Source organism: Toxotes jaculatrix, chromosome 17, assembly GCF_017976425.1.
Source record: "Toxotes jaculatrix isolate fToxJac2 chromosome 17, fToxJac2.pri, whole genome shotgun sequence".
Lineage (NCBI taxonomy): Eukaryota > Metazoa > Chordata > Actinopteri > Toxotidae > Toxotes > Toxotes jaculatrix.
The window spans coordinates 12,652,535-12,664,993 of record NC_054410.1 but is presented as its reverse complement, the minus strand read 5'-3'; the positions used below and the strand labels follow the sequence as shown (position 1 = coordinate 12,664,993).

The 12,459-nt window shown below is 41.8% G+C and overlaps 1 protein-coding gene across 1 annotated transcript in view; it reads left to right on the top strand.

Annotated features, from left to right (window-relative positions):
- The window catches only part of itpk1b (inositol-tetrakisphosphate 1-kinase b), a 29,509-nt gene continuing 17,050 nt past the window's right edge, over window positions 1-12,459 (top strand). The window contains exons 1-3 of the mRNA XM_041061088.1: window positions 1-223; window positions 733-883; window positions 5,104-5,128. Coding sequence (XP_040917022.1) covers window positions 789-883; window positions 5,104-5,128 — 120 coding nt within the window. The 5' untranslated portion in view covers window positions 1-223; window positions 733-788. The remainder of the gene's footprint in view (window positions 224-732; window positions 884-5,103; window positions 5,129-12,459) is intronic.

Here is a 12,459-nt window from a genome sequence, read left to right as displayed (position 1 = left end):
CACCAGTCTCCAGGATCCTGGGTGTGTGCAGTCAGTTCAGCTCAGAGACTGAGGGAGAAAACACCAGGAACCTCTCAACGTGAGTCCAGCTGTGCCTGTCATCTGTCACCTTGTTTGAAAACTTCTACTCTTCCTCCACCGGACGGACCGAGAATGGGAAACTATCCGAGCTAGTTTCTGAAGAGGACACACATTCAGGGGGGAACTGTGCTAGAACTACCAGGTTAGTTAGCTCTCTACACAGCGTCTGGCTGCCAGCTTTTATTCGTAGTTAAGTCAGTTACCTCATCTTTTAGCTAACCAGCCGTCGCTAGTTAACTCGTTGGACAAATGGAAGTGGTACGAATCTGCTCAGCCATTTAACGCTAGTCAGCCTTGTTAGCAGGCTAGCTTATGTTTCCCAGTTGCATGCCATCGGTTAGCTATGCAGACTGTCACTACCCAGCTAGCCAGCTAACGTTAGCAGTTGAGGTTAGCACACACCGAGTGTGTGAGTGTGGTGGTTCGCTGATGCTGAATCACATTCCCTGTAATATCACGTTTGGACACAGGATCATGCTAACCACGAGGGCGTTAAGGTCCAAGAGACAGACAAGGAGAAAGCGACACTTGTGTGTGTGTTTGAGTAACGTGTGACAAACCGAGTCGTCAACTTGAGTGTTTCCCTCATTGCCCTGGTTGGCCGTTGCATGACTAACGTTAAACGGTGGTTTCCTGTTTTCGCTTGTCCAGGTTGAGTCTTCAGTCACACCAGTTACCTCCAGAGAAGTAACAGGAGCACAGCAGAGATGCAGACCTTTCTGAAAGGCCGGAGAGTCGGCTACTGGCTCAGCGAGAAGAAGATGAAGAAGCTGAATTTTCAGGCCTTTGCTGATTTGTGCAGGTGTGTGGCTACAACACCAATTTCATGCACCCATGTCAACTGGTTTTTACTTTTCAGTGCATCTAACAGAAACAGCTGCACATGCATTCACGCTGCAGGCCTACATCATTAACAATTTATGACAGTTACAGTGAATTAAGAGGTGTGTTGTCAGACAGTACAGTCAATGACACTGACAAATGGGACTGATAATCTCCTCTTCTCCTCTTACAGGGAATAGTCCTTTTGCAGTCTCATTGTAACTTTCTCTTTCATGCTGACACACAGCATCAGGGGCTTCTTTTCTTATGTCTGTGTAGTATCTTAAGTTGATAAGGCCTGCAGCTGCTCTGCTTTTTTTACTCTATGCTATATTGCAAAGACATTTTGTAAAACATTATGTATAAACAGCAAGTCTAGCTCTTAGCTTGACTTTTTTTTCCTCTTTTTTTAGTGTAGTAGGTTTTGTTTGTTATGTCTCGAGTCAGTGCTTGTTGAGACAAGGAGCGAGGAGGGAATGTGTGTAGGTAAGACTGTTGATCGTGGCCTAAGGTGCATGTGTAACAGGACAAGCAGCTTGAACAGGTGTTATTATTTAGCTGATTTTGCTGAAGCATGAAACTTAAAGGCAGCTGTGTGTGGACTGAGAAAATGAATGCCCCTTGTGTCGTTAACAAATCTAAATTAGAGGATGTGTTCTTATTATACAAAGTTAATCTGTGACCATTACACCACAGAGACTAGTGTTTCTGTCTCTAGATAAAATAGACTTTATTTGTCCAAGTACATAGCCATAACATGAATTTGTTCAGGGGTGTGTTTCAGCTGTGGCAAGGATTTGTACTGATTCTCCAGCTCTGTCGTGGGGGGGGGGGCTATATGGGTGTTGTATGTTATCTTGTTGTAGCTTATCCATCTCCAGTTGAGTCGAAATGTTATGTAAGTTGTTATAAAGTAGGGCGTGGATTTTCTTAGCAAACATGACTTAAGGAAAGGTGAACTCTCCCTTAGTGATTTACAATAGCTGCTATATAGTATATTGGCTTTGGGAAGGGCTCCTTCCAAGGTATGACAGCACCCTTATCATTTCCCATTGCAACATTGCCTGGTTGCCTGTGCTTTATGAGGGCTGCAGTTATCCTGAAAACACAGATGTTAAAGTGACAGCAGCTGAAAGCGAGAGAGAACGGAGAAAACATGTTAAAGTCCTCAGTCATTTGATTTGAGCAAGAATGTACCTCGATAGGTCAGGTATGTGCTCAGTGAGCAGACTAGCAGGCAATTGCTTTTTCACCTTTTCCAAGAGTCGTTGCCTCACGAAGCGACCTGGTTGAGCCACCGCAGATTACCATTCTGTAATCCACAAAACATTTTTAATCGCTTTATAAACCTCCAAGCAACCCCCCCTCCCTGTCCCTGCATCTGGCTCACCCTTCTTCCCTCAGAGCTGGACTGTGGGCTGTTTAATATGAGGGGCGGGGCCTGAGTATTAAGAAGTGGTGTTTGTGACAGAAGATCAAGAAGATCAGGTCACATTAACAGCTTTTCTACAAGGACAACAACAAATACAAGCCAAATGGTCAGTACAAATAGAATGGTACAGTCAAATGGAAAAGAGCCACAAAGTGCATGTAGATATATCACGTATATAATGGCCTCCTGACTTCTTTTGCCCACTCACTTAAACTTCTAGTTCTCCTTTTCCTGACATATTTCCCCTATTATTATAGCATGTTGGAAAGCAAAAGTCATCTTCAAGAGGAAGGAAAAGATGCAACTAAGATAGCCTTACAATGTGGGGCTCTTCATCCGTGTTTTTAACAAGGTGTTGTGTCTTCCCTAGAGACGCAACACTCGAAGGGTGTGTCAGTCATTTCTGTAACTGACTTCCTTGGCACGTTCTTTGAATTTAATTTCATGCAACTTGATTTCATCTTACAGACAGATATATGCAGGGTTTAGACTTGTCAGCCTATATTATCAAAGGTAAATCATGTGCCAGTATTGCACTCTAACAGTGACTGACCAGGTTTTCTATCTCTCATCATGTGGCATGCAGCTGACACGGCGAGTGCTTCAGTGTGAAGTCTGCCCTGTCTCATGCAGCTGGACTTTAATGGTTCCTGCTGGTCAGAGCCACTCGAGTTCATGTTTGTGTCCCATGAGCTTGCACAGCAATTTAGAGGCTTCCTGCTAACTCACATATATCTGGTATAGAAAAATGCAATGCCCTTGAAAACGGTCATTGGATAATATGAAAATGTAGTCACTTCATCCTCTCAAGGCAAGGCCACTGCTCTCTAGGACAACAAGTGTGATGAGATTTCCTTGAGCATCTATTATTTGCTTGTAAGTTGTCTTTCATTCAAATGAGACAATTTACTATGGTGATTAGAAGACTGTGATTATTTAAAATCTGTGGTGAGTATCACTCTCAAATCTATTGACACGCAAAGAAGGGATTGCGTCAATTTTTTAAAGGAACTGATAGCAACAGATTAACACCCTAATCAGGAAAGTCTGCTTCAACTGGTTGGCCTGCTTTACCTGTGTCCACCCAGTGTTATCCAAATGAAAGCCGCAGTAAATCATAGACTGTGCAGTAAATCTTATTAATTCATAGTGTTTTAAAATAATCACTATAGTTTCTTGCATTCATTGCATCTGTCACTCCTAAAGCCAGTCAGTCTTAAAAAAATGAGGATCGTGTTTTCCTTTACACCTCCACGTTCTTGTGTGTCAAGCTTATTCAAAAAGTTCTGACCCCGTCCTGCTTCTCTCACGGGGTCTTCTCCGTCACCCCTTTTATTCTACTGGCCCTGTAACAATATAGGAGAGCAAGCGATCTCCATATCTGAGATGGGGACGAAACTAAAGGCCCCATTCACACCACATGAAACACACCAGCTGCAGTATTAAATATCCACATTGTTGTGAAGCAGTGAATGGCTGCGCTGCTGTTACCATGGGGCTGTAACCTCAAAAACAACTGGCCTGGGCAGGCTGAGTTGGTGGTAATACTGGACTGATTTAGTCCCCATCGTAAATTTCCCCCGACTAGGAGTTGGTTGTTTTGGCCGTTTGAGTTTTACTTATGCTTTCTTTTTTTTTTTTCTTTTTTTTTTTGCTGAATCTCTTTGGCTAATTTGAGGCATTGAGCTGGAGAGGACACTTGACAAGCTAGCACGACCAAAAATGTGCAAATGCCCTCTTTTCTACTCTCTGTTTGGGGCGCTTGTTTTTCTCTCAGTGGAGAAGTTAGGACTAATATAAATCGAGCGGTTTTAAACATCATCTGTGATCTCTGAGAGAGTCCTAGAGAAAAAAAATAGAGAACAAGTCATTTCATATTCACATTTATGCACAAATGGTAATTTATTCAAATATTAGTACTAATAATCGAATAGTCCAGTTCTGTCAGAGGTAAAGAGAGGAGATGTGTCCAGTGAGAAGAGGTTCCTCGTGTGAACAGTGGTGTACCCATCATGATAGCCACCTCTACCAACAACTCCACTCTTGTAGGGGTCTGCTGGTTGCCAAGCAACCAATTTTTTATCCAAAGACGAGTATTTCTGTGCCGTTTCTGAAAAGTAGAATATTTCCGGCTCTGGAGACGGACTTGTTAATTTGGCTGCGATGATCCTATTTAGCTGTCTTGCTTATCAGACAAATCATTCTTCATTTATTTTTGTTGTCCAGGTGCAGATAGGCTTATGTGTCAGTAGCTCATGTCTCTTTACTGTCCATGCAGTCAAACTGTTGACGAGCTTTGTGAGTGTCTGTTTAATTCTCTTCTGGAGAGGAACTATTTTGATATATATTTACATAAAGAGTAAAACTGACCTTCATATTATAAAGGAAAGAAATCCAGTGAGAGTGACAGATGGAAAAAAAGTGCTCTACACAGCTTAGTTACATAATGTGAGGGTAAAAAAAATAAAGAGCCAGAAATAAGAGTTTGCTTTCAGTCACTTTCAGTACTTGTTGAATCACTTAGCTTTGTGTTAGACTTCTTTCTTTACATTCTGTTGCTTCATTGAAGCCTTTGAGCCTACATACCTGAGACGTTGTTTTTAGACACTGAAAAGACAGCAGACATCCTCACCTACAGTGCCTGACGTACATTTACATAACATGTCTGGTATCTTATAGGTTCTTTCGGCGCATGACAATGTGTGTTTATGACTGATCACTTTATTTTTGATCAAATTACTGAGTGTTACTTTCATCTTCTTTTTCAGGAAAAGAGGAATAGAAGTTGTTCAGGTAAGAAGACAACATTTTTTGTCTGTTACTGTAACAAAATAAAATTGAGCAGTTATTTATTGTTTTAGTTGGGAAATCTTAAATTTGTATCCCTGCTAAGAGGATGTTTTTTTTCGGATTCACTGTCTTGCGGTAGAGTTGAAACCCAACATTTTCTACATGTACATTTTTCAGATTTCTACTGTAAACTACTGTGACTTTGTTACCTCCTACATACCTGATGTAGTTGCTTCACAGTCTTGCTATTTTCACTCTGCGAGCATCATCAGTCACAGTCCACCAGACCAGACCATGTTCATTGTTAAGCAGTGATGCAACTCATCCCAGCACGATATTTCAACACCTGACCTCAGCTCTGTTAAGTCTGTTGGACGTCAAAGGAAGCTACTTATGTGGCTAGTCATTTTTAGTGTACGTGTGTTTGTGTGCGAGAAGCTAAATCTCTGAAATGCATGGTAGTAGTTACAGAAGTCGTTGTACTATCTGGCATCAGTTGCGGATGCCAAGAGTTATATTTTTTAGAAAATAAAATTACACAACAAAACAATAAGCGTGAGCAGCTGCGTATTATTAGTAATTATAGTCACTTTTAATGCCTCATGTGAATGAGGCTAAAAAATGGTCTGTCTAATAATTACTTAGCTCTACTAAAGGATAGGTGCTGAGTTATGTTCAGGTAAATGCAGGCCCCGGGGAAGTGTAGTCTGCTGTCATTAATGGATATTGCGGAGTATACTAGACTCTGTAAGTAAACACAGCACATACAGCAGCATAGTTACAATTGTGACTAAGTCCTGGGAGCTCAGTGCTGAAAAGTACTTGTCAGTTAAAGTGCTCTCTGCCATTGAAGAGGAAATTATCCTGTCTTTTTCTCTTTCTTAATGTTGTCTCGTCTTCATGGGAGGTGCCCCCCCCCCTCCCCACACACACTCTAAGGTTATTATTTTCCTTTCACTGTGCTGACGATATCAGCACACCCAGAAAGAGCCATGTCCTGGGAATAGTCCCAAAGTAAGCAGGGCTTTGTTTCCCACTGTGCATTCAGGCCCTCCTGGGAGAGAGCAGACCCTCAGCTAGGGGTACCCAGGGACTTCAACAGCCCTCTAGCCTTCCCAGTTTATCTTTTTGCAGGACTACCTGTTGTCCACTAAGCTTTTTCTTTTACTTCCTACATTTCAACAAAAACGCTCTTTATTTTTAGCTGGGCTGTCGCTGCCAATTGAGGAAGGTCAATTTACTCAGACACCCAGAGGTGTTTTTCAGTTCACACCGGTGATTCTGCGGCCCGGGATGCACCCGATGCCAGCCAGTGCCGGTATTGTCATGACTGCATCACAAACGCAGATAATGGAAACCATTGTAATGCTTTGGCCTTGTTATACAAGTCTGTGTACAAAGCTGTCTTCTCCTATTGCACCAGTGAATTCTGAGCACAGCAACTCTCAGACCTTCCTTTAGACTGTTATTTTGCAATCAGTGATTCAATTTCTAATTGCAAATTATGTGTTGTTCTATATATTTTCTTGCACTTAAAGTCCTGAAATGTTGTTGGTTTATTTTAGGCCCAATCATGCTAAATCCTAAGACAAGTTTCCACATCAAATAAATAAAGCATGTGAAGGGTGCTGGACGTCGTGGTACATCACAAGGAAAATGTTTAACCCTAAAACTAATCCTTCAAAATGAAAATGATGTTTCTCTGCAGACAAAGCGTTCAGCTTGTTTTGTTTATGTTTTATTCATTTGTGTTTTTGAAGCCTTGAGGGTGGGTGGAGTATTGCTGTTTTATAAATATCAAGTGTGTTTAACCTTCTCTAGAAGGCTAGACTAGAATAAAGCTTCAGATTTATCTCTTACAGCCAGTTTAATCGCTTAACCTTGTCCCTGTGGTGTGACAGACTAGCTGATCCTGGTGATAACAACTCAACCTTGGATATCCAAGGATAAATTAATCCTAGCCTTTTTTTTCTAGCAGAATAAGCCATTACTCATGTTGTTTACGAAATAAATACGAGTTAATTCACTTATTCGTTGTGTGTCACAACCACAGATTAGCTGGAGTAACAGTGTAGCTGAGCTGAAACAATTAGTTCATTCATGGATCAACAGAGCAAGTGCAATTGTTTTTAAGCAAAAATTCGAAATATTCTCTGGTTTTATTTGCTGCATTTCTTTATCTTATGTGATCATAAACTCACTGTGGGTTTTGGACTGTTTCTGGGATAGTTGAAAATCTGCATTTTGCACTATTTTCACCCAAGAAAATAATTAATCATTAATGCAAATAATTGTTAGTTGCAGGAAATGTTGTGTAGATAATTCACACTGCAGTTCCACTGAGCCACCTAGAGGCTGACAGATGGTTGACACTGCTTATGACGGCACGCTGTGTGAACAGATCTTTGCTAAATCTGGCAGCCCCAGGGAGTTAATTTTATATTTCCATTTCTAGTGTGGGAAAACGATCTACATGTATACCCATCAGGACTGACAGGACTGAAAGAGAACAGAAGGTTCTTTTGTTTGACTTTTTATCATTGCTCCTTTAGCCTCTAGCAGCTTTCCACTCTAGGTCTTTTTTTTTTTTTTTAAGTAGCCCATTATCACACTCACCTTGTGTCTGCTTTTCCCTCGTCCGAGTGATTTTGCACCAGCTCGTCAATACTGACCCCTTCGGCCTGAGCTCATGAAACCCGTCCTCCCAGTACTCTGTACATTAGCCTGTCTGTATCACAGAGCTGATGAGATTAACGCACCAGGCTCGGCCTTGAGGAAGCCAATATTCACTCTGAGAGAGAGGGAACCCATCACAACAAATGGCCATCGTTTGAGTGGGCTGTCCAAGCAAAGATATTGAGTTACCCTTTTTATTGTATGGTAAGTGCTTAGGAATTTAAACGTAATTTCCGCCATGCTACTGTATCTCACCCACATATTGAATTTGTGGAAGCTGACAAACAAGAGATTGTCTTCTGAAGGTATCTATCGATCCAAAGACAGCTGATTGGTGGCCATTATTGGGAGTTAGCATCTAGTCACATAAGTTAAGATGGAGCAAAAGATTAGAAATGCACAGAGAGCATCAGCACAGAGGTTTGCAACTCATTACAACAAAGCCAAAATGTGCGTTTACCAAAGTATTTATGATTTACATATAAATTATTAATTTTAAATGATTTTTCTCAAGTTTCGGAAACCACGTGTGGGTGTTTCTGAGCAGTCTGGGAGTTCAGGGTAGGGGTGATGATGAATGAGATATTTATCAGTTTGATCATGATCAATTTCACAATGACTTCTTTACCTCCCTAACAATCCTCAGCCCTTCTCAGCAGGCCTGGTAGAGGTCCCTTTATTTCTCCATTGGGCTTCAAAACATCGTTGGAGATGGTCATTTTAATCCTGCCTTATTTGCAAGTCATTAGCCTAATGAGCTCCCAGTTTGACCCTTGGCGATTCACCTTCGTGTTGATCCCCTCTCATGTTTAGTCTTGTACTTCATATGAGGTGCAGCCAGCAGCCACAGTTTATCTCAGAGACATATGTTTCTCTTACACTAGGGTGTCAAGTGCCACACAGCACACAGAATAAATCATTCATCACGTCTGTCTGCGCCCTACACATAGTCTCGCTCTGGGCTAGTCTGACAACAAAGCGAAAGCCAGGTGAGATTTGATCCAGCTGAGAGCAGTGAGAAAGAGATGTCTGAAGGATAAAGCAGAAGCACAGAGACAGAAAACGGCTCCAAACAGTGGAGTATTCTTTGTAGTTCAGTGGAATTGTGTTGAAAACTGAAGTGCACTGTAAGCTCTGTCCTCACTGTTTGCTCAAAATCACCGTTCTTAGATTTCCCAGGGGTATAGCTTAGCCCCACTGTGAAGCTACATCAAAGCTGAAAATATATTGGCCCTGACCTACCCTCTCCCTCCAGGATCCAGCATGTTTTCTGTGCTGTCCATCACTACCATGGCCCACTGCTAGCACTCAGTCCCAGAGGGACTCGCAAAGACGTCAGCTGACATTTCTGCTTTTAGCATTTAGCAGGACATCAGTGACTTTACTGCTGGGTTTTTGGATAAGCTCTAAAGCAGGGTCGCTCTGTCTACGCACAGGGAAAGGAGAGCTTCATCCTCTGCGATGTGTCTTTGCCAGTGGGTGTTGACCCCCATGATGTAGAGTCCTGTTTTTGTTGAGGGGCCAGGCGGTGGATGGGCCCTCTGTGTTGTGTAAGCAAGAGATTAAAAGCCGTGCCTCATCGGAGTACAGGCAAATTCCCATCCGTCCAGCACTGTCGCACTGACACTGCTAGCTAGGCAGAAAACAAGAGCGACCGCCTCAGTTTTTAAGCGACCTGCTGTACCTCACACCACTGCTGAGGCCCTGTCACCACTGCTGCTCACAGCAGCAAGTGTTATATACCCAGTGATGGTTTATCCACAGGTGACAACACATTTTATGAGTGTTGACTTACCAACACAGTGCTATTAAGGTCATAGCAGCATGTTTATTTGTTTCATGTATCTGCCATATGCTCACACCTCTGTGTCTATGTGTCTCTCAACCACAAGTCCGGATAAACCAGCTGGACTGCTGAGACACTAAATCGCCAGAACCTCTGCAGTATGTTTTTGAACCTGGACCATATCATTATAGCATATAATGATATGATATAAGTATATAGTCAGACAGTATATAGACAGTCGTACTGTTTGATTCTAACAAGATATTGTCTTTTACACCAGCCTCTGTTGCTTATTGCATTGTGGCAGAGAGTTTGTGCACTCATCAGATTTTGGAGCCACCTTAGCTTGGTGTGGATGATATGATGATGTAGTGTATACCATAGAAATTTTGCCGTATGGTTTATACTGTGATATCTATTCCTTTAACGTCTCTGGTATGTTAGACAGACATTCCCCTCTGGTTATCTTATATATTGTCAATTTCTCAATTGGTTTTCCAGAAAACTTATTATACCACAGTATTTGTATCAATATGGTGAAATAAAGTTACATAAACCATGATGTAGGATTTCAACTGTATTGCTCAACCTTAGCCTCAACCCTCCCTTAGCTCATGTCCACACTCATGCAGCTACAATAGATTTGACAATGCCAGTTATGTGTCAGTTCAAACAAACCTCCTAGAGTCACTGGACACGTTCTGTCTCATTGGCTTGTATACATTTTTTTGCAGCTCGTGTTGGCATGTTATGTTTGAGCTGTAGGGCGTGCTTCTACAGGCAGGAGAAATGGAGTGTGGAGGAGAATGAGATCCAGCAGCGTTGAAATGGACAGAGAAGGAAAACTCCATGTTGATGTAGCATAATGAGCTCTTAAGGGAATACAGCTTGACTGGAACACTACAGAGTATGGTGGCATTTCTTTGCATGTTGGCATGCTGGGTACACACTGCACGATGTGTAGGATAGGTTTCGCTTCCTAAACATAAAAAAAAACTCATAGTCCCTGTCAGACTGAGACAGGGAAACCATATCTCTGTCAAAACAGTGTCTTGCTTAACTTGAGTAGGAGCTAAACTATAAGTGAATTTTTTGTTCCCTGTGGTGAAACCTGTGTAAAGTATATAATGTCTAAATCTGCTGACAGATTTACCACTCTATGCAGTTGACTTTTCAGGGCAGGACCAAGCCTACTGTAATTAGTCATCCATCTATCACACATCTCAGAATCATTAACCAGAAAATTATGGCTCGGACCGTGGCCAACCCTAAACCAACTGATACCCTGTACAGTTTTACAATTCTTGCATTGATCCACACCCGTGTGACTAAACTGTATTCACTCTCGGTTTGCGTACTGTCTGAACAGAACAAAGGACAGTGGGGTCCTGCCAGGCTCTGGCTTATTTGCACAGGTGTTTCTGAATTATCCTTTGTTTGTAATGGTCAGGTGATCCCTATCTGCTAATACACTAATGAGTTAAGTGTACGGCTACGTTACGTAGCAGCAGCCCTGCAACCAGCTCGGGGTGCAGTGTTGATGTGTTTGTACTGGTTTCATTTGGACTGTCTCCTACAGCCCAATATTTTCATTTTACACAGTCAAGGAGTCATAATGTGCTGTTAAATTATTTGTCAGTTTTTGTCTTAGAATAATAAACAAAATTAAGACTGCCACAGTTGAATTACTGCTATGAGAGAACAAGTAGCCAGAGAAATCTGATGATTAGATTGTCTCAGAATAGATTTTTATTCCTCTGTGGTCTTTTTCTTCAATTACTGTGTCCATCCACATATTAAAAACTGCTGTCTGTCTTAAGTTTTCTAACTTTAAAAGTTGCCTGTCATAGACAGGCCTCACTCGGCTCCTTTTGTCACTACAGTCTGAACACATTCAGCCAGAATCAAGGCATCTTGTGAAATGGACAGCAGAGGAATCAACATTGCTGCAACCTAGCATCTCCTGTGATGTCCCTACATTTGTGTGTGTGTGTGTGTGTGCGTGCAAGCACTGACCCACATAAGTCTTATCTCACTTGGAGAGCTGGTTGGACTACTTGTGAACTACTTGGCCAGTGCACTCAGTCTTTCAGCTGCAGTGAACTTCAAACGAATGCTAATTTGGCGTTTTCTCAGAGGCCGTCGAATGCGCTCAGCGAGACTGTAGAGCTGGCCAGAGGGAGATAGTTTGTAACTCATAGTAAAATAGATGACACTGGAAGTAAATCCTGATGGTGTAATTCAAAACAAATACAACATAAACTATGGCTGCACCAAAGTTGCAGCTATAAATAAAAGAGGAAGAAGATGACTTAGAAGTCTTAGAAGGAACAGTCTTGATCCTGTTTTATAACCAAAAAAGCAGAGAAGAAAATGTATGTTTGTTTCCTAGAGCAGAACTATGAGAGGGGATGGAGAGATCTAGAAAAAGACTGGCAGCATAAATGAGGAGGCCAATGGCAGATTAATGACATCCCAAAATTACTTAACCTTTTCTTAAAAATACCCTCGCATCCATCTTGTTCAGAAAGAAACCCACAACACTGAAAAAGCAGTAAAGGAACTTTTCTGTTGTACTTTTTTTTTTGACAACAAAATGAAATTCATTGGAAATGCCACATTTTTGTTATTTCTGCAGTTTACTGTGTATAGTGTAGTTTTTCTAGTCCCCACTGCATATGAAACTGATTGTTTTGGATAACAGGGCAGTCAAGCGCAGCCACGGTTCAGGCTCATACATATGGTAATTGCAGGTTTCTGTACATCCCAGACTTCATCACCACTATTTCCGCCTACCTAGACTGCCTGGTCAGTGAAATGGTGCATGTATAAGTGTTACCTATAATTTAGAAGTCCAGCACATATGATAGAC